This window comes from Heloderma suspectum, chromosome 2 (genome assembly GCF_057233095.1).
Source record: "Heloderma suspectum isolate Gila_16-S chromosome 2, 16-S_ref, whole genome shotgun sequence".
Classification (NCBI taxonomy): Eukaryota; Metazoa; Chordata; class Lepidosauria; order Squamata; family Helodermatidae; genus Heloderma; species Heloderma suspectum.
The window spans coordinates 378476054-378498133 of record NC_139459.1 but is presented as its reverse complement, the minus strand read 5'-3'; the positions used below and the strand labels follow the sequence as shown (position 1 = coordinate 378498133).

Below are 22080 nucleotides of genomic sequence, written 5' to 3'. Positions count from 1 at the left end.
AAGTTGCAACTTCTGAAGAAAGAGATTTGTTTGACGACTTAAAGACTGTGGCAAAATCAAGAAACAAAGACAGAGCAAGTTCTTAAAATATCAGGGTCTGTGTAAGCTTATCTCTGTCAGCCTACTCAGAGCAGAGCCAAGGGGGACTTGCCTAACCCCCCTTCGCCGTGGCTGGTTTAGCCTTAGCAAGCAGAGAGGCTGGAAGGTGTCTGTGAGGACCTGACAAAAGAGTGAGATTTGCAAAAAACTAACAAACAAGAAAAGCATCACAGCTGGAAAGCTGAGCAGCACTGCTCTGTTCTTATCTGTGGAGGAATCTAGAAGAGGTGTAAGGTTACACCTTCCCCATTCGAACTGATGAAGAGACACAGAGCTTTTGTTGAAAACATCCCTTCTTTATGGCCCAAAGCCTTCTTTGTTAGAGGCACTCTGCACATGGACTGGAACTTTGGACAGTTAAAGACTTGCCATAAAAAGTACTGTGAGGCTTGTCATAGCCTTAAACTCCCGTTGTTGTAGACTGTGTGTTTGTTTGTGATCAGCTCAGTGTACAGTTTGATTTGTGATTTCAACACTCAGATAAAAAGCTGCATTTGACTGAAAGAACTGGGTATATTTAGCCTTGAGAAGACTGAGGGGAGATTTGATAGCACTCTTCAAGTGCTTGAAAGGTTGTCCCAGAGAGGAAGGCCAGGATCTCTTCTCGATCATCCCAGAGTGCAGGACACGGAATAATAGGCTCAAGTGACAGGAAGCCAGATTTCGGCTGAACATCAGGAGAAACGTCCTAACTGTTAGAGCAATATGACAATGGAACCCATTACCTAGGGAGGTGGTGGGCTCTCCCACACTGGAGGCATTCAAGACAAGGCTGGACAGCCATCTGTCAGGGATGCTCTGACTTGGATTCCTGCATTGAGCAGGGGGTGGGACTCGATGGCCTTGTAAGCCCCTTCCAACCCTACTATTCTATGATTCTATGATTTCCAAGGCTTTGATTTCATTTACCCTAATGAAGAATACAGATACAAATTGTTAGAGATTCAGACTACAAAGGAAACAGCCTTCAAAAAGTTCAAAGAGAAACTACGAAAGTTAGTTTCCCTTTAAAAAGGGGGGCAGCAAATTCTCTTAACTTAAGAGGTGAGAGGGAAAGAGTCCCCCACTCTCCTGTGATACTTCTAAGCCCAGCTGTGTTTCTGAAGCCTAAGAAAGTTCCTGCCCCATGTGTTCCAGCTCTTTCTCAAAATCTGAACTGTTCTGACGTTCCATTTGCTCAGAGGCAAACCTGACACTCTGCCAAAACCCATGCAGTGTGGAGTTGCCGATGCAAAAATGGTGGCTTAGAACTCTTTGCATGTATGAAAATGCCCTTCCCTTGATTTTGATAGACCCTGACCATGCAGTCAGAGGAGCAGCATAATGGTTAGATCTGCTCCACCATGCCCTACTATACAAAACAAATGTTTTCCAGTCATGGTGTTAGATTTTAATGATATGAAAAAGGTATAAAAGAAGGCAGAAGAAAGTAGCAGACAAAAAGGCTTAAAAAAGAAAGAAAGCTTATCCCAAATGTGTGTCGTTGAGATTAGTAAGAAGATCTAAGCAAGCAAGTCTCTGTCTGTCAAGACTTGTCAAGCAAGTCTGAAGCAATGGCAAACAGCCTAACTTGCAGAGAAGACAAAGAGTTAAAACTGGTGCATGGCACAGAAAATTTGAAACATGATCTGCAGAACAGGCAAGCCAAAAGATAAGTGTGCCTGTTACAAGAGGGAGGCTATAGTAGCCATAAAAAGGGGTGAAGCCCCCGTATGAAGCTTTAACAAAAATATTACCCACTAGAAGTGGACAATTAAAATAAAAAAGGCTTTTCTTAAATTGAAGCAAGCCTTAATATCACCGCTTGCTTTAGCCTTATCAGACTCCAGATCATGAAGTTTTTAGAGCTATGGTGCACATGAGAGCACATGAAAAGAGTGCCATTCCTGAAAAAAAGAAAAGGCAATGCTGGCAGCCACCATGGGCGGAGATATAAACCGCGGCTTGAGAGCACAGAAGCGACCGGGGGGGGGGGGGGGGAGAAAAGGAAAGGGCCGACCAGGGCTCAATAAATGTGCGTATTGTCAAGAGAAGAGACACTAAAAAAGATTTTCCAGAGTTGAAAGAGAAAAGAAACTCACACTGAAGGCTGCCAAATGCGGGCAGGGTCCTCTGGAGTTGGGGGGGAGTCTAGCTGAAAGGCCACCACCTACGAACAAACGCTCGGGAGAATCCCAAGGTAAAAGTAAGGGTTGGTGGCAAGGACTGTGAGGCCCTGGTAGATACTGGAGCCACATTTTCTATGATCCCTTTGAAGCCCCCCCAGCGAGAGAAAGTGGAAAGCATGTAAATGTAAAAGGAATTAAAGAAAAAAAAAACACTAAATTGCCCGTGTGTAAGCCCCTCCTCACGAAGACTGGAAATAACATACTGGAACATGCCTTTGTAGTTTCATCTGCATACCTGGTTGCCCTCTTGGAGCAGGACTTGTTAAAAAAACTGCAAGCTAAAATCTTCTTCCGTGATAATCAGATTGTAGTACAGCTGCCAGCAATGCAGGGCTCAAATTAGCAGATGGCCCTTCAAGCAATCGAGATTGTGTCAGAGGCCAAAGGGACTGAGATTTTAGAGAATGTTAATCCATGTGTGTGGGCAGACAGAACCCCTGCCCGACCAAATGCATAACACAAATTAAAATTTTCTTTAAAAAGGGAGAGCCCTGTGTGCGTGAGGCAGTATCCTCTGAAAAAAGCCACCTGTGCAGGCCTGAAGCCGCTCATTGAGAAGTTCAAAAATTATGGTTAGCTAATAAAGGGATCATCCCCCTTTAACACCCTGATTTTGGGTGCGCCCGAGGCAGATAGCACCTCCTTCAGGTTAGACCAAGACCTGAGAACAGTGGCTGACTGCCCTTTGTGCCTCAAAAATGATTCAAAGATGTTTGAGCCCCCAGCTCAAATGAGAAGTCGCCCATGCGCTTACTATCCTTTTCAGAGATTTCAAATTGACTTTTCAGAGTTGCCCCAGACTCATGGCTATCGGTACCGGCTAGTAATGATAAAACCAATTGACTGCACCGCACAGACAGTAGCCAAGATCCTGTTAAAAAGTAATCCCTAGGCTCTTGTTACCTAAAGAGAGTGAATCAAATCAGGGGCCCCATTTTGTTGGACAAGTGATGCAAGTAGTAGCCCAGGCATAACAAAGTAACTAGAAGCTACACCCCCCTTGGAAACCTCAATCCACAAGTCAAGTTGAGAAGATGAATCGCACCTTAAAGACAATGCTCACTAGAATTTGTTTAAAGATTAAACTGAAAGGCCACAGGCCTTGCCAATCACCTTGACTCGAGTATGGTGCACCCCCAAGGGAGGTATTAAATTGACACCTTTTAAACGTTCCATAAGCGCCCACCTCGGATATTACCTATGGCTGATAGCTTAAATGTGGATTTAGAAGTAAAAGTTTTAAGATTCAAGGTTATGTTACTGCTTTGCAGTCTGTTTTGTTTTCACAGGTTTGCGACACCGCACCAATCCTGGCCTTTATATGCTCCAGTGCATAATCTCAATCCCAGCGATTGGGTGCTAATCCAGTCCTAGAAAGATGAACCACCTACCAAGGAGCAGAAGGGTCTGTTTCAGATCCTACTTACCACTCCCATTGCTATAAAAGTCACCAAAGGGAAGAAGTGGATTCATCACACTAAATAAAGGCATCACCTGCACCAGAGAGGGTCACACCAAAAGCTGACCCACCTGAAGGTCATTGTTAGAATAATGAACCCCTGAAAGGACTCAAGGAGCTCTACAGAAAGAGGGCGCTCTCGTTTCAAGGGTGCCTGATGAACGGAACAAAACTGAGTTCCAAAAGTTCAAAAAAACTGTGTTTTTGTTGTCAACATTCTAGTAGCTAGAACAAAGGCATCCTAGGCCTCACTTGCTGTTTAGAGAAAACCGTCAATGCCACAGCGATAATAGTTTGCGCCTTTAAGTGCGTAGTCCACCGCTGGACCAAAGAGAGTATAAATTTGAGAAAAGCCTTTTGAGGGGGGAATTGTAGTAAAAATGTAACCTAAAAGCCATTGTATGTGTCTTAAGTAGCACGTAGTATTGTAAGAGCTGCGCATGCCTGGAATGAGCAGACAGTAACCCTCAGATAAGGTTGCCAAGCAAACTGCTAGCAACCAATCAAAGTGACACGCTGGCTAAGGAATGCAAGCTGAGGTGATAAAACTGTAGTGCGGGGGTTGCCAGGGGTCGACTCTGCTTTTGAGCGTGAACTCCTTTGTCGAACTGTTTGCAAACAATAAAATCGAGTTGGACCCAGCCTGAAGTTGACTCTCCTCTTTGGGGCAAATTGGACTAGCCTCCAGGGGGCGAAACTAGCATTTTGTGCAACAGGAGGAACCCCAAGAGGCAGTGCAGGCCAGATAAGGGTGTCCCATGGACTGGATCAGGACCACAGATGGGAGGTTCTGCACCCCTGCTCTAAGTTGACTGAATGTTCAACAATAAATCCTCGTTCCTGACCACCTGCGGAAAGACAGCAAGGTAGATGAGCCAGAGAGAGAGACAAAAAGAGAAAAAGAGGGAGAGAGAATGGCCCAAGGCCACACCCAGTGAGCTTCCTGGCTAAGTGAGGATTTGAACCTGGATCACCCCAGTCCTAACCCGACATTCTAACCACTACACCACCCTGGCTGTACAGCGAGTTAGACCCTCTTGTCCAGAATTCCCTCTGCTGACAGCCAGCGGCTCTCCAAGGTCTCTGTTAGGGCCTTTCCGTGTGCAACTTTCACACATCTCTGGGCTCCAGCTGCTAGGCCACACCATGTGCTGCGTTGTGCAGATGGGATGGAAAGGGACAGAGCATTGCAGCTTCCACTCCCCACCCCATTTAAGCTCCGATGAAGGAGAGGACCTCTGGGGAGAGAGCTCTGTTGATCTGTCCAATGGACACAAGCAGGGAGGAAGAAGCCCCAAGGGACGTCCACCGGGAGAATTCACAGCCTGATGGGTCAGTCTGTCCTCAGCGAGACTGAAGACACGCTGAAAAATTCACCAACGGACCTCCTCAATTCCCAGACGAGAAACGGCCCCACCACACTTCTACACAGGTACCTGCCGATCCCTCTCCTTCCTCGGCGCCTCGGACAATCAGATCTTCCCCTCCTTCCAGCCCGGAGTCGAGGTCTGGTTTGGACGTTTCTTTCAGAGAAACAGACAGGCAGTTACATCTCTCTACCAAATATCCAGGAGGCCCAAATCCACCCATTGCTGTGGCCCCTCCCCAGCACGGAAAGACAAGATCTTGCATCTCCTGTGGATGAGTGTGTGAACCAAGCAGGATCTGTGGTACACTTGTAAAACAGGCAATCGCTGCACACTGAGGTTGCCTTTACTTTAATGAAAAAGTCCGCAGTCCTCCCACTGTGGAGCCTTTCGGTGTTTGCAGTGGGCTCTCAGGCGGCGACCACGTGACTGCTGAGGGGAAGTTTTTAATTTTCAAGGTTCCATAGAGCTCCATGAAACAGTGCCATCTAGTGGCTGTTTTAATAGCGCAACATTCCCACATATCCTAATACTTCATTATTTCTGGATCTATTTAACATGGGATAACCAGAAAATATCTCTGGATGTGCCCTGGAGGTTGACGACGTCACGAAGAGGGCCTGCAAACTACCGTGAGGGAGCAATCTCAATAGCAGGATAAAACCTCCATGTGAAGAAGCCCTAAGCTTAGCTTACTGGTACTGTGGTATCTCAGCCCATGGAAAGAAAACCTGAACGTGGGGGGCATTTTTCCTCCTCATAAAAACACAAGAAGAACCCTGCTGGAACAGGCTGAAGTCCTCTCCAGTCCAGTATCCTACACAATATTTCCCACAGTGGCCACCCAGATGACTCTGAGAAGCCCACAAGCAGTTTGTTTCCAGGCACAATTCAAAGTGCTGGTTATGACCCACAAACCCCAAACTGCTTGGAACCAGGTTCCCTCAAGGCCTGCCTTCTCACGTACAAGCCTACCCAAGTCTTCAGGTCTTCCAGAGAGGTCCTTCTTTCAGTCCTGTCAATATCTGAGGCTTGTTTGGTGGGGATTTGAGAAAGGATCTTCTTAATGGCTGCATTCAAGCTGAGAATTCCCTTTCTAAACAGGCCCGCTTAGCCCTTTCTTTCATGTTCTTCTCCCATCTAGCAAATATGTTTTTATTTAGACAGGCCTTTGGCCTCTTGAGCTAACCCAACGTTTTCATTTATGGCTTGTCTAAATTTATGGTGTTAATTTATGGCTTGTCTAAATATAAAACTATTTATTATAAATATATAAACATTAAAATATTTTAGATGTGGCCTCTGTTAGGGTCTTGGTTTACTCGCCTATTCTTGCTGATGACTTTAAAATCCAGTGAGAATTTTCATTAAAAGAAAATGTTTTATTGCATTTTTATTGTTGCAAGTCATCTTGGGAACCACATCTATTAAACTGGGATATAAACTGAAATAATACACACATGTTCACTCATAATATATCTAAGGACCTACCTGTCTTTCTCTCCTGGAGAAGCAGGTCTCCCTTCCCTTCAAGCCAGCAGATGAGGTCAGATTTGGGCATCAGAGGATCTTCTTCATGGGAGAGCAAAAACATAACTGTTATTTATGGAACCTGTGACTCCAAAAATATTCAGAAATTCCGAACAACACCATCTCTGTCCTCCAAGCACCAACCATCCCAAGGAAAAGACAAACAGAAGGAAGGCAAGATAGTTTTAAAAAGGAAAGTAACAGGTGGGGAGAATGCATGATGGGCCTGGAATCCTCCGACTGGCGTTTGCTGCTTGCCCGGCTAGGACTGAAATGCCAGGTGGGTAATTGTGTAGTGGGAAGCCAGCCTCCTTTCCCTCATAGCCGTATTGCAGCAAGAGGATGGGACGGCCCAGCCTAGAGAGAAGCACCTGTTTAAACCAGGAGGGCCAGGAAGAACCTTTGGCTTCTAGTCTGCTGCCCTCTCCTATCGGCTTGACACAGGGCCACCAGTTCTTGCCAAGGCAGAAGAAAGTAGCACAGGAAGGCAGTGTGGCCAAGGGGGAGCCACGAACCACAGACTTCCGCTTTGGCAACATCTTTACTAGTAAGTAATGAGAATAACAGGAGTTCAATTCTTTCAGCCTCTATCAAGAAAAGGGAAGGGGGATCCTTACCCAGAGAGGCCACATTCCTGTAATTCTCCAGCATGACTTCCCTGTACAGAGCCCTTTGGCCTGGATCCAGCAGAGCCCATTCCTCCTGGGAAAAATGCACAGACACGTCCTCAAAGGACAAGGGAACCTGGAAAAAGGACGGATTCTCTCACCACCAACGCTGAAGGTAATCAAGCTCACCTCTTAATACAAAAGAGAAAACCGAGCGGGATAAGATAAAAATATTGTCATGGTGACCCACAGTGAGACTTTTTATACAGGCTCCCGTGTTTTTCTTTACTTCTGTTTCCTGCCTTATGAAGACTCCTGAGTTCCATTTAGGGCCAGAAACAGGCTTGGACAACTCCTGGCTTCTCCATTTTGTACTACTGCCGCCCGCCCACCCTCTAGCACCCTCCTGATTGGTTATTAGCACAGAGCCTGCGAGAGAAGAGTTCTGTGAAACTCAAAAGGCAGCACAGCGTCTTCCGAGCAGGCGGGCAAGTGGTAATCTTGCAGCCCCAGAAGCAAAGCTAAAAGAGTCTGTTCCTTTGACCCTCCTAACAAAAAAGGAAGCACTCGGCCTGCCCCCTTCAGGTCTCCCAGTGATCCCTCCCTTACCGGAGCTGGGGTGCCTGGAATATCGAGTCTCCTTGCCATGAAGCAGCCCAGGAGCAAGGCCCCTCTTAGCGGCCAGATCAGGTTTTCTCCTCTCCATCAAAGGGTTGGTCTTCCTGGCTGCGGAAAGGAGGCTGCTACTTCCTTTCCACAAGTCATGCAGCCTTCCCAGAAAGTAGCCCAGCAGGAGCAAAGCTCCTCTAACGGCCAGACCTGGATTTCTTCTTCTTGCAGGACAGTTGGCTCCACTGTCTGATAAAAGGAGGGTGCTCTCTACCTCAGGGGGCCTGCATCCCCTTGCCTGGAACTAATCTGGAAGCTGTGCCCTTCTTTGCGGCTAGTTCTGGTTCTCTCCTCCATGGGGCACACAGCAGACGTGCAACAGAAGCTTCCCTTATCAGGGCCAGAACAACTTCCAGCTAAGCAAAGTCTGGATCCCACTGCTAGTGTGACACTGCTAGCCCAGCAGAATTGTTCCGAGCGGTGAAGGGCCTGTCAGGATCTTGCTGAGGCTCAGAGACGCTGGAATTGGAACCCTCGGTCATCTGCTGTGATAAGTTTGCTAGGCTCTTCGAGGAGAAAGTCACTCATATTGGCTCAGAACTTGACGCCACAGTGATCACAGAGTCTGGGGAGGTGTGCAGTGTTCCATCTGGTTGTGTTTCCTGGGAACAGTTTCAGCTCTTGCAGCCTGATGATGTGGACAAGACGCTTGAATCAGCCTGGCCCACCACAGGTAAGCTTGACCCTTGCCCATCTTGGTTTGTACGGGGTGGATTTGCTGGGTGGGTCCAGGGGGTGGTAAATGCTTCGCTCTGCCGCCTTGAAAGAGGCTGTAGGGCACCCTCTCCTGGAGAGGCCCTCCCTGGACCCAGAGGTGTGTGAGAACTATCGCCCCATTGCCAATATCCCCTTTGGGGGCAAGGTGCTTGAGCGTGTGGTGGCCGGGCAGCTTCAGACATTCTTGGAGGAAACGGATTACCTGGACCTATTTCAGTCTGGTTTCAGGCCAGGGTGTGGCACTGAAACGGCCTTGGTTGCTCTGACTGACGACCTACTCCGGGTGAAAGACGGGGGGAGTGCTACCCTGTCGATCTTCCTGGATCGCTCAGCGGCTTTTGACACCATTGATCATGGTGTCTTACTGGATCGGCTCTGCGGGATGGGTGTTGGGGGCACTGTGCTACAGTGGTTCCACTCCGACCTGCAGGGCCTATTCCAGAGAGTGGTATTGGGGGATTCCTGTTCTACCCCATGGCTTTTAAGCGGTGGAGTGCCACAGGGTTCTCTTCTATCCCCCATGCTGTTCAACATCTATATGAAGCTGTTGAGAGAGGTCATTAGGAGTTTTGGGGTGGGGCGTCACCAGTACGCTGATGAGACTCAGCTCTATTTCTCCTTGTTGTCGGAGTTGGCTGAGGCGGTGACAGTGCTGGACCAGGGCCTGGAGGCTGTAATGGGCTGGATGAGGGCCAATAAACTGCAGCTAAATCCTGACAAGACAGAAGCTCTGTGGATTGGTGGTTCCTGAGTCTAGGAACTGGGTAAGCGACCTGTCCTGGATGGGGTTGCACTCCACCTGAAGGAGCAGGTGCGTAGCTTGGGAGTACTCCTAGATACGTCTGTCAAGGGCTCCTTGGAGGGCTCTCTCAGTCTAATCCAGTATCCAAGTCCAGACACAGACAAAGGGATTCTTTTCAAAGCTTTATTCTTCTTTTACAACTTAACAGCTCTACAGATAGCAACTAGATCTGAGCAGCAGCATCCCTATGCCCTAAGTTAGAACAGTTGGTCCCCGTTTGAAAGGCAATTACTGGCAGACCCCTGAATATAAGGACTAGGGAGAATCCCTCCCCTTTTCCCTTGGATCCTCGGGGCGCAACCGTTCTTTGAGCACCAACCGGGCGCTACGCCTCCTTTCCGCGCCCTCCATTTGGCGCCGCTCTCTGCGTCTGCGCCGCGCATCCACCCAGTCTGCTATCTGTGCTGGGTCACTCCCTGGACTGCTATCTAAGCTAGGAATGTTGGTGGGAGGAATCTCCGTCAGCTGCGGGCCCTGGGAAAAAGGGGCGCGCTCCTCTCCCAGGAGCAACTGCTCTTCCTCCGAATCAGAACTACTCTGGGATTCTATGGGCTCAGTGTCCACCCTGACAACGTCCTTGTCACTAGAGCCCCAGGTGGACTCCGTGGCCCGGAGTACTTGGGGCCAGCTTCGGCTGATCCACCAGCCACAGCCTTTCCTGGACAGGGATAACCTAGCCACAGTAGTACATGCACTGGTAACTTCCCGATTAGACTACTACAATGCACTTTACATGGGGCTGCCCTTGAAGACGACTCGGACGTTGCAGCTAGTGCAAAATGCAGCGGCTAGATGGCTGAGCAGAACTCCTCATAAAAACCATATAACACCGGTTTTAAAGGAATTGCACTGGCTGCCAATACGCTTCTGGTTGGAATTTAAGGTTTTGGCGATGACATTTAAAGCCCTAAGCGGCTTGGGGCCTCAAAATTCGAGGGCCCGCCTCTCCCTATATATGCCTACCTGAGGACTGAGATCTGTTAGAGGGGCCCTCCTCTGCATCCCACCAGTATGAGACATACACTATGGTGGGACGTGGGAGAGGGCCTTCTCTGCTGTGGCACCCCGCTTGTGGAATGCCCTCCCCTTGGAGGCCCGATTGGCGCAGACATTGGTGTCATTTCAGCACCAAGTAAAAATGTGGCTTTTTACCAAAGCCTTTGAAGGCTAAATGCATTCCCTAGCACATTGTTTTAACTGTTTTAGATATTAACTGGTTTTAGCTTGTTTAATAGTTTAATATGTTCTTAGGTGTTTAAATTATTTATTGTTTTATACTGTTTTCACTGATTTTATCTGTATGCTGCCCTGCGATCTTAATGATATAAGGAGGGATAGAAATGTTATTTATAAATAGACAGACAGACAGACAGAGAAGGTTCGCGCTGTGAAGGCCCTGTTGCCTCGAAGCAGGCCCTGTTGCCTCGAAGCAGGCCGGAGTGGAACTGGGGAAGGCTCCTCCCACTGAAGGGGACCACGCCAGAAATCATTAGCATAACCCACCTCTGGGGCAAGTGGGGGAAGTAGCCCATTCCCAGGTAACCTCCAAGCAGAAGGAGAACCCTCCCTCACCTGAACTGAGGGCAGAGCAGCTCTTTCCAGTTCACCACGAAGTGGAGCAGATCTGGAACACTTCTGTGATGCTTTTCTGCTGCCTGTGAGAGTGACAAAAGATATATACGGGGTGTCACGCCTAGCCCAGGCCTAGGATGATTCCCCTTTGGATGAGGACCCAGATGGTACAAACTCCAAAGACACCTCCAGCGTCCCGGGAGAGGCCCCACTGGGCTCGTCTGCAGACGAGGATCTGGAAAGACCCACCAAAGGGCTTCCTGCCTCACCTGCAGTCAGAAGGGAGATGGAACTGCATCCCAGGGGCCTTCTCCCCTGAGGGCCCAGGCTCCCCCATGTCTCTCGACGGAGGTGGCTCCGTGGCTTCATCTGTCTCACCGAGTTCTACCACCTCAGAAAAGGAGGAGGATCCTTCCAGCAGGGTCAGGACACTGACATTCAGCGGCAGACCACCAAGGTCTTTGCTGCTGCCACACAAAATTTCAGCAGCACAGCAGGAGCGCAGTCCTGGGGTGATCCAGGGGGTGGGAAATGGCCACCAGAGTGGCCGAAGTCGCCCACCTAGAGATGGGACTGCCAGGTCTCTAGCACTGCAATGCCTACGGCCCCAATCCTATGGAGATAGACGTCAGCCTCCAAACCCAGAGGCTGACACCTGTTCAATGCAGGGAGGCCAGAGCATGGAGGGAATCTTCTCCTCCAGGCTCCGGCCACCCTGCATTTTTGGCTAGCTGCGCAATTTCGTGTGTCTAGCTGGGGATGTCGGAGCGGGGTGGTGGTGGCTGTGTGGCACACAGGAAGCCTCGTAAAGAAGCTTCCGCAGTCTCCACCCTTCCCCGCCCCCTTTTTGCCCTCTCTGTGCCCCATTCTCAAATGCGGAGAAGTGGGCAAGGAAAGAACCACGCCGGCTATGAGGCCGCAGGGCAGGGGGTGGGGAGCGTGGGTCCCAGAAATGGAAACATCCTATGGCCCTGTAGACAGCATCTAGTGGTCATAGGATTGCTCCCTTAGGTTCACAAGATGGGACTAGCGATGTCTCAGGATTGTTGCCTTGTTGAAGAAGGAACCTGAGACAGGTCAGATGTACAGGGTGTGATTAAGAATCATAGAATAGTAGGGTTGGAAGAGGCCTATAAGACCATCGAGTCCAACCCCCTGCTCAACACAGGAATCTGAGTCAAAGTATCCCTGACAGATGGCTGTCCAGCTTCATCTTGAATGCCTCCAGTGTGGGAGATCCCACCACCTCCCTGGGTCACTGGTTCCATTGTTGTATTGCTCTAACAGGCAGGAAGTTTTTCCTGATGTTCAGCCGGAATCTGGCTTCCTGTCACTTGAGCCCATTATTCGGTGTCCTGCACTCTGGGATGATCGAGAAGAGATCCTGGCCTTCCTCTCTGCGACAGCCTTTCAAGTCCTTGAAGAGTGCGATCATCGCTCCCCTCAGTCTTCTCTTCCCAAGGCTAAACATGCCCAGTTCTTTCAGTATCTCCTCATAGGGCTTTGTTGCCAGTCCCCTGAGAAGGGGGGGGGGGGTCCTCCCCATGTCTCCTCACCAGACCTTATCCTCTTGGATGTCTCTCTACGACTGTCAACCCTCTCACCTTAACCCTAGAATTAGGGTTGTCAAGTCTCTAGCAAAGCCAGGACCCACACAAGGCAGGGAGGGTCTGGCAATGCCACAGCGTGACCAACCCTTGACAGAGAAGCTCTTATGTGGAAAATAGTCTCTCTGCAGAAAGAGCAACTGCAAGGAATCAAGTAGGTGAAACCACTAGAGATGTCTGCAGGATGCTTCAAGATGTCAAATCTCACACTATTCTGAGTTACATTAACACACAACCAAGGAAACTGACCTACCTGCTCAGGGAAGCTGGCAAGATACATTTTAGCCACAAATCAAAGCACTTTACCTGCCAGTCTGTCCTGGGCAAATTGCTCTTCCTCTTCTTCCAACCAGGAGATGAGGCACGGCGGAAGAAGCAGAGGCTCTTCTCCAAGGGGAAATCAAAATAAACATCATCATTACTTCTAACTGTCTGGGATTCCAGACGAGCCTGTCTGACCTCCACCCCCTAAGACAGGGATGGGCAACTGTGGGAGGTCCAGGGGCTATTTTTGGGAGGGGGGTAAATAACAATAAAAATTAATTTCCAGTTTGCTGCCGAAATTCAGGGGCAAACTGCTCCATTGCACTCGGTAGTGCCAACACCGACAAATTTATCTTGTTTGCAAGCTAATTTTGTCCATTTTAGCTCTCCGTAGCTGCTAGACAGCGCTGCTCCATAGCACTCGGTAGTGCGAACACTGACAAAATTAGCTTGTTTGCAAGCCAAATGTGTCCATCTTAGCATCCGTAGCGCTATTTGGTTTTTTGGTTTTTCCAGTTCAGGGAGCAGTTTATACCGGGGGCTGAATGTGGCCCGTGGGCCGCATGTTGCCCATGCCTGCCCTAAGACAAATAAGGAATAGGCTGGATACTTTAAAACAGGCAAGCAAGTCAAGAGGGGAGCTTATTGAAGATCTGGAATCATATGTCTGGTTTCTACTCTTTGCCTGGCTGGGAATGAGGTACCAGATGGGAAAGTCTTCAGCTCACAGCCATCTCTTGGGAAGGGAAGGCCCAGCCTAGAAGGGGGTGCCTGCTTGAACCAGCCCTCCTCCTCCAAACAAGAACACAGGAGCATCATGGTCTGACACCCTCTCATATGGGCCTGGCACAGGGCCACCAGGGAGGGCCTCAGCTCTCTGCAAATGGACTCTGGATCTTTGCCAGGCTAGAAGAAGAATAGAACACAGGATGGTGAGGCTTAGAGGGTTTGATCAGGGCAGACAGAGTGGCCATGTCCTTTACGACATAGCCACTCTGTCTAAGGTAGAACAGTAGAAAGAATTCTCTACATCTGAGGTGCAGAAACTCTTTCAGACAGAGGGCTGGATTCTATTTTGAAGAAGCTCTTGGTAGCCACAGGCAAAAGGAGCGAGGCCCAATATACCTTGCGGTTCCTTCTGCCAGTAACTAAGCTTTAGGAGAGGCATTTCAGCCTTTTAGAATGGAGAAAATACTGCACAAAAGCCAGGAAACCACAAAATGATTGGTGGTTGGGGGGAAGGAGCGACACCAGGGAAAGAATGCATGGCCACTTGGGGAACCCTGGAGGGCCAGATTGGGAGCTGAGGGCAACAGGATCCTTACCCAGAGAAGCCAAGTTCCCATAATTCTCCAGCATGACTTCCCTGTACAGAGCCCTTTGGTCTGGATCCAGCAGACCCCACTCCTCCCTGGTGAAATGCACAGCCACCTCCTCAAAGGACACCGGGAGCTGAAAGGGGGAAGAATGCATTTCTCAGAAAAAGAATAACAACAATGGAGGCAGTCCTTTGGGTACCTTAGAAAAACCAGAGGAATGCTAAAGCATTTTGGGGGGCATCTAATGGGGGTGCGGCATTCCTGCCGATTCTCTTGCACATGCGGAACCCAGCACTTGCGCAACAGGGATTGAGCGCTTCAAAAAGCAAGCCCCGAAACAAGCGGAAACGCCAATTTCCGTATCGAGACAGGTCGGCAGAGCTCTCTACGCGAGCTTTGCTGACCTGCCCTGTTCTGGAAACGAGCGTTTGCGCTCCTTTCCGGTTCCTATTCGAAGCACTAAGTCCCCACTGCGCAAGGGGTGGGTCCCGCTGACGCTTGGGTAGCTTTGGATTACTGCCCAAAATTCATCAGGATTTCTGCCCTGTACTTCATGTGAATCCCATGAGTTCCAATTCCTGCCTGAAACAGATTTAGATAAGTTGAGGCTTTTCTGTTTTCAAAGGGAAAATGGCTAAGGGCACAATCTTATGCGTGTTTAGACAGAAAAACAGTCCTACAACTCCTAGCATTCCCCAGCCAGCAATTGCTGGCTGGGGAATGCTGGGAGTTGTAGGACCTTTTTTCAGTCTAAACACACATAAGGTTGTGCCCTAATTCTGCTTTGTCCCAGTACCTCTTGGGACAATGGCTGTTCTTCCTGTATCCCCAGGTCTCAGATCTTTTGTATCAGGAACAAGCTAAACTAAAGTCCCTGCAAACAGATTTCTAAATCAACATACTACAGTTTGGGCTTCCACCATGTCCTCTATTGGGTACATTACCAGCACCAGTTTCCCAGGCTTCTTGTTTAATATCAACCCATAGAAAGAGTTCTGTGAAACTCAAAAGGTGGCTCGCTGTGTCGCAATATTTTTCTCGGTTCTAATAAAGGCTGGGGGGTTTTACACTGTCCTATTTGAGTTGATCCTCCTGTGTAAATCTTCCTAGTATCCTTTCCCAGCTGCCTCTGCTCTATACTTGGGGAGGTCCTTTGCCCTTATCCACATAGAGATAGAAACCATTCTGCTTGCGAATGGAGGCGCTACAGTGGAATAGTTGGGTATATGTTTGTGCAGTTAAAAAGGTTCCTGTGAACAAACGTGTAGAATTCACCCATGATTTCCTAATTGACAGCTGCAACATCTTTCAGCTGTAGACACCAAGTGAGAGAAGTGAAGTTCCTTTGAGCCTCATAACTCCTTTGCTGAGGGAACTGCACCGGCTGCCTATTTGCTACCAGGCCAGATTTAAGGTTTTGGTACTAGTGTACAAAACCCTAAACAATTTGGGACCAGGATCCCTGAGAGACTGCCTTCTCCCTTACCAACCTACCCAGTCACTGAGGTCATCAGAGGGCTTGCTCCTGGTGGTTGCACATGGACCTATGGATTGGAGTCCAGCCAGAGAAGAGCCTTCAATGTGGTGGCCCCCTTCCTATGGAATTTCAGGAAGCCTTTGTTGAGTGACCAGCCATGATTTATCAGAACTCTGTTTTATCAGAACTCTGTTTCTTTTTAAAAATAATAATTAGTTTAACATGGTGTTTTTATTCTTTTATCCTATCTGCTGTTCACCGCTCCAAAATCTTTTGGATATAGAGTGGCAGATAAATATTTTAAGTAAGTAATAATGAAAAAGGAAGCATTCTGGCTGTCTCTTGGGGTCATGTCACAATACACCCTCCCTTACCTGATCTGACTGCATAGTGGCTCTGTCTGCTTCACCACAAAGAGGAGAGGATCCAGAATGTGTCATGGATGTCTTCCTGCCACCTGTGAGGGAGATAAAGAAGGATGGTGGGATGCGTATTATGCTGTATACGTTTTCTAGGGCAGTTTGTTGTCTGAAAACCAGCCATTTCCCTCTTTGCATTTAAACTAGAAATGCTCAACGTGTTTGACCTTTGTATCTCCACCCACCCAGCTTCTTCCACTCTATACCTGGAAAGGTCCTATCTCATTTATCCACATAAAGGGAGAAAAAGGCTAGAGTAACACACACCCTTTTATCCTGTTGTACTTGGGATCTCCATTGCACATGGCTAGAGTGAAAAAAGCACAATGTGCTTGCATGCAACAGAATGCAGCATAAATATTTTAATGTCTGCATCTACGTAATGTTATTATTATTATTAATTTCATTTCTATACTCCCCAATAGCCAAACCTCTCTGGGTGGTTCACAACAATTCACAGATAAAATACAGTGTAAAAATTTAATATATACACAGTTTAAAACAATTTAAACAGCTATAAACAATTTCAATAAAGTACTAGACATGTTCAGACAGCTGGCATTAATGCCCCATCATATGTCATTAAATGCCTGGGAGTAGAAGACGGTCTTAACCTGGTGCTGAAGAGATGGTAGTGTTGGCATCAGGCAGGCCTCAGTGGAGAGATCATTCCATAATCTGGGGACCACCACTGAAAAGGCCCTCTCCCTTGTTCTCTGCATCTTGGTAATACATGTGTACAGTGTAGTTGTCACGGTCCTTTGTCCCCCCCCTTCGCAATCAACACACTCCAGGAAACAAGGCTTCAGGCTACACTACTTTATTGGTTAATGACTAGGTTCTTTACAAATGCAGATTCTAGGAAACTCTCAGACTGCAAAAAAACAGCTAATCCACACATCTACGAATATCAATAGAGGATGTGGAAGTTAGAGAAGTTGCCAGCAGTCTGGGCAAGAACTTCTTCGCAGGGATACCCCTCCCTTAGGGTGGCTCCCTCCTACATTGGCTTTCAAAAGTGGCCAACTTGGCGGAGCGTCTCAGCCCCGCCTCTAACTTTTCCGGCTTCACTCTGCAATGGACCCTAGCATCCCTCAAGTCACGCCCCTCGCTCTCCTCCTCCTCCGAAACCTGGATGGTGGAGGAAAGGCAGGGGGGCAATTCAGTCTGGGCCATCTGTGTGTCAAGGTCTTGGAAAGAAAGACTTGCTGCAACTGAGCTCACTAGGGAGGGTGCCTCCCCCTGTTCTGGCTGTTCCTGATCAGGATCTGAGCTGCCAGACATCTCAACATGCTCAGATTCATTCCTGATAATAGTAGTGCAGTGGTGAGAGCAGGGCCGACGTGAAGGGTAGGCATGGTTGGGCACCTGCCGAGGGCACACACTCCAGCAGGGGCCCACTGGCACGAGACCCCGGAAGTTGCCCCTCCTCTTCACCACTGCAACCTGCTTCTTCTCTAGCTTCTCGCTGTGGCCTAGACAACAGTGGGGGGGGGGGGGCAGGAGGTGCCATGGCCTACTTGCTCACTGGCTCTCTGCCTGCCAACAAGCAAGTGGCAGCAAAGATGAGAAAAAGGAGCAGGAACAGGTGGTGACAATGGCAGTGAGAAGGTAGACCTACTGAGGGAGGGGGCCCATCAAGGGTGTCTTCCTGAGGGCCCTCCAAAACCTGGGTGAGATGTATCCGTGATGCTTTATTTCAAGTAACCTGTTATTTAGTATTTCAGCAAGAATCAAGTAGGTGACCATTCCGAAAGCCCCTATGAAAAGAGTTAGTCTTCTAAGCTACTATCCTTAGCCTCAGCCCCCATCTAATGTGTCCAGAACTACGATGCAGGGTGCTTGTAACGCCGACCCCTCCCCTGCCCGCAAGAGGGGAACATCAACAGCAGAGAACATTACAGAACTGCTGCAAACCACCATCTCTCAGTCTGCTCCCACTTACCCCACAGTTCAACCTGTAATATCAGCAACGCTGGGTCCATAGGTACACATCCCTATGCGTACAGCCCCCAGCCACAGGAAATGTCTACTGGGAAAAGGGGGCTTTTGTTTTTCAGCCGCAGCAGACAGGGAAGGTACATTTCTTTCATGATTTAAAGGATTTCCATTACTGTCACAATTTACCGATCTACAAAATACAAAAAGATACAATCAAAAGCAATAAAGCAGCAGCAAAAGCAGTGGCAGGTAGAACGGTTTATTGTAAACTTTACAGAAGGAAAATCCAGAAATGAGGCCTGCTATTGAGAAGGCCTCTCTGCTCCCCTCTCCCCGCAGCCCCGTCAACAGCAGCCAACGCTTTCTCTTTTCTTTCTGCCTGAATCATATCAGGGTTTAAAATTCCTGTCAGGACGCTTGCATGTGGGGAGGATTAAACCTTCCCCCCCCCAGGCCCTGAAGACAATCCCACCCCACCCCCTTGAAGGTGCTATTCACCTCCAAATGAAAGTGCCAGTAGGTAAAAATAAATATATATACATGCACAGTGAGGAAAATAAATATCTAATTTGAGAACCCATGTGGTGTAGTGGTTGGAGTGCTGGATTGGGCCACGGAAGATCTATGTTCTAGTCCCCACTGGGCCATAAAGATCACTGGGCGACTTTGGGCCAGTCACTGACTCTCAGCCTAACTGACCTCACAGGGTTGTTGAGAGGTTAAAATGGAGAAAAGGATCATCATGTCCACTGCCTTGGGCTCCTTCCAAGAGGAAATGAGATGCAGGATATACATGTAATAATATAATATAAATAATAAATAATTTGGGGTATTCACAAAATTTAAATGGGGTTAGCCCATTTGTGTTGTGAATGTCAACATTTAGTACATTTTAATTATTCACTGTAGCATATAGCCACAGAAACATACTACTGGCAAAGTGAAAAATACTATAATGTAAGGAGCTTAGGTTGCCATGCATGATCCTAACCCCTTTATCTTCACAACAACCCAGCGAGGTAGGTTGGGCTGAGAGAGTAACTGGCCTAAGATCACCCAGTGAGCCAAGTGGGGATTTATTCTTTGAGGCTGGTCAAAGCTGAGCATTTGAAGCACTACACCACACAGGATATTGTACTGGTCCACCTTACAGGGTTGTTGTGAGGATTGCTCGGGTATTTATGTTCAACCTTCTATACCACTGTGAAGATCTCCTGCCATGGATGTTCTAATAAAGGGAATTGATGAAGCTGGGCATGGGCAAGGCTGGCAGCAGCAACCCGCCATCTCAGTAACCCTGAGCTGCCAGTCCAAAAAGAGCAAGATCCTCCTAGTGGCTTTGACCTTCTTCAGCTCCACAACAGACAGCCCAGCCAAACTCCCAAGCGCTCAGCCGTTTCCCCCTGAGCAGCAGCAAGTCCATCCAAGGAGAGGCGTTTCTCTCCTTCCTCCAGTCTCTACCTTGAAGCTTTAGCTTCAGAAGGCAAATCCCACCCAGATATTTTATCACCACTCCGACATTGGATGTAGAGCTGTATATAAATCTTGTAAATAAGTAACAGCCTTGTCAGATTCTACTCCCCATGTCTAGAAGGACGTAAACTGACAAGGCTCTTTTCAGAGTAAGGGTGCAATCCTATGCGTATTTGGACAGAAAAAAGTCCTACAACTCCCACCATGCCCCACCAGCAAGTCATGCTGGCTGGGGCATGCTGAGAGTTGTAGAACTTTTTTTCCTGCCTAAGCATGCATAGGAAATTCAAACCATGCCTTAAGGAAATTCGAAGGCGGCTCTCCTCCAGCCCTGGTGCACAAAAGCAGCCCGGCCACCCTGCCCTCCTGCCAGGCTGTTTCCTGTTGAGCTTCACGCACATAGATTTTTGTCAAAAAGAAAAACCAAAGGCAGCCGTTGTTGGGCATAAGAAACATTCAAAAATCCATATAGTGTTTATTTTATTAGGCCAAGTCAGCGATCATAAAAACATGCAAGCTTTCAAGATCTCAAGTGCCAAGATGTTACAAAAAGATGTTCCAAAGGAAAAAAAAACACACACAGAAAGTCAACCTGCTTTTCCTCTTGCCGGATGAAGAGACCAGGAGATCTCAAAATCTTGCACATTGGGGAGGATGGGGTGATGTTTGAGTTAGCCCTAAAGTATTACACTATATGGATTTCTGGAATATAGTTTTGTGCCCCACTGCAGGGTTTTGAAACAATACCAAAAAAACAAAAACGTATTATTATTTTATTTAGGGTGAAATGCTATGCATGTTTAGACAAAAAAAAAAAAAAAGGCTGGGGCATGCTGGGAGTTGTAGGGCTTTTTCTGCCTAACCTTGAGTAAGATCGCGCCCTAAGGAAATTCAAAGGCGGCTCTCCTCCAGCCCTGGTGCACAAACGCAGCCCAGTTACCCTGCCACCCTGCTTCCTCTGCCCCAGGGCCACCCCGCCGCCATGCCCCATGCGCACTGGATGCGACTCTGAGAGGGGAGCCCGGGAAGACTGCGCGATCGAAAAAACGCGTCTTGGAGGGCCGTCTGCAGCTGCAGAAGCGTAGGTTATTTGCGGGGAGGGATCCCTTCCCTTTGGGGAGGAGGAGATCCTTTCTGCCCCCCCCCTCCCCCATCAAGCCAAGTTGTTTCCTCTGCACCGAGCTGCCCCTCCGTCTTTATCTTTCCACTGGACCAGGTAGATCCTCCCCACTGGGGGGGTGCTGGAGGGGATGCTGGCTTCCAAGAGGGTCGTATACCACGCAGCTGGCTGTGCCCCACTTTGCAGGAGGATTGCATGGGTGAGACCGCTTGCCCATGATTCCGAGGAGGGAGCTGTGTGTGGGGAGTGCTCTCCCCCCACACACACACAGCAAATCCTTGGTCCCCCTCCGTTACCCGACGGGGCGCCTTTACCTCTTTGTCCTGCCCTCTCCGCGCATCGCCCCCCAACCCGCCCTCTCCAAGGCCCATTTCCTCCTCTCCCCACCCACCCCCCCTTTTAAAACTTCCTGCCTCTCTAGGAAGCAGAGCTTGATTCATTAACCATACCGCTTCCTCCCTGCAAGCCTTCATTCATTCATGCATTCATTTACGCATTCATTCATGCATTCATTCATGCATTAATTCATTCATTACATTCATATCCTGCCTTTTCTCCTTAAGGAACCCAAGGTGGCATACATAACCCTGTTCTCCATCTTATCCTCACAACAACAACCCTGCGAGGTAGAGGTTGGGCTGAGCGTCTGCGACTGGCCCAAAGTCGCCCAGTGACCCTTCCATGGCCGAGTGGGGACTAGAACCCGGATCTCCCAGCCCAACGCTCTCGCCGCTACGCCACACTGGCTCTCACTGGCACCGCACCCAGCCTTTAAGGCGCATTCATGGATTGCGGCTTAACCGTGATGCGGACGGGCCAGGCAGCGGAAGGGGCCCTTGCCCCCGCTGGAATAAACTAGGAGGGAGCTGCGCTGAAGCCTCCTGGCTGCCCGGATCACGTTTTGTCTAATGGAGCAACGGAGGCCAGTGGCTCTGATTTCGGTGGGGCTGTGAATCTGCTCTGGGCTTCAGTCAGAACCAGCCAGCACTCCACGGGAACCATCCACGGCGCTGAACCCGCTCCCCAAATAGGCCCAGCGCCTTGGATAGCTCCTTTGGAGTTCTGCCACACTGAGGCCGCCACCTCAGGCAGCAAATGTTCAGTGGCAGCCACGGCCCCCGGACCATTCTTGGAGGAAAGCGCTGGTGCATTGGAGGCAGCCTGTCCTGTGCCCCCTGAGCTAGCCTGCTGCCCTCCTATGAGGTGAAGGCGGCTCTCCCATCCCCAGTAGTGAAGTAAGATTCAGCTTCCAGTCTCCTATAAGTGGAATGGGAGGGGCGCCATCTTGTTCTTCATCGTCACCTCAGGCAACAAGCCATCTTGGGCCGGGCCGGGCTGGGGAGGTCGGAGGCAACTCCCCACAACGGCCCAAATGGCAGTTGGGAAGTGGCAGTTGGCAGCCGGAAGGGGAAAGGGTAGAGGGGACTAGTCGGGAGGGAATGGTTTTAGGGGCGACTTGGGGCAGCCCA

The 22080-nt window shown here is 49.0% G+C and overlaps 1 protein-coding gene and 1 long non-coding RNA gene across 3 annotated transcripts in view; one reads left to right on the top strand and one right to left on the bottom strand.

The window, feature by feature from the left end:
• LOC146356323 (uncharacterized) overlaps positions 1–20975 on the bottom strand; it is a 30768-nt gene extending 9793 nt beyond the window's left edge. The window contains exons 1-10 of one of the 2 annotated variants that reach the window (XM_084831305.1): positions 20769–20975; positions 18023–18208; positions 16033–16115; positions 15676–15777; positions 14188–14314; positions 12905–12985; positions 10992–11074; positions 7241–7367; positions 6585–6665; positions 5163–5249 (exon numbers count right to left, since the gene is read on the bottom strand). In XM_084831305.1, coding sequence (XP_084687431.1) covers positions 5163–5249; positions 6585–6665; positions 7241–7367; positions 10992–11074; positions 12905–12985; positions 14188–14314; positions 15676–15777; positions 16033–16115; positions 18023–18062 — 811 coding nt within the window. In that variant the 5' untranslated portion in view covers positions 18063–18208; positions 20769–20975. The remainder of the gene's footprint in view (positions 1–5162; positions 5250–6584; positions 6666–7240; positions 7368–10991; positions 11075–12904; positions 12986–14187; positions 14315–15675; positions 15778–16032; positions 16116–18022; positions 18209–20768) is intronic. The other variant, XM_084831306.1, reaches the window with a different exon arrangement.
• LOC146356295 (uncharacterized) overlaps positions 3890–22080 on the top strand; it is an 867031-nt gene continuing 848840 nt past the window's right edge. The window contains exon 1 of the long non-coding RNA XR_014787307.1: positions 3890–4186. This is a non-coding gene — a long non-coding RNA (uncharacterized LOC146356295). The remainder of the gene's footprint in view (positions 4187–22080) is intronic.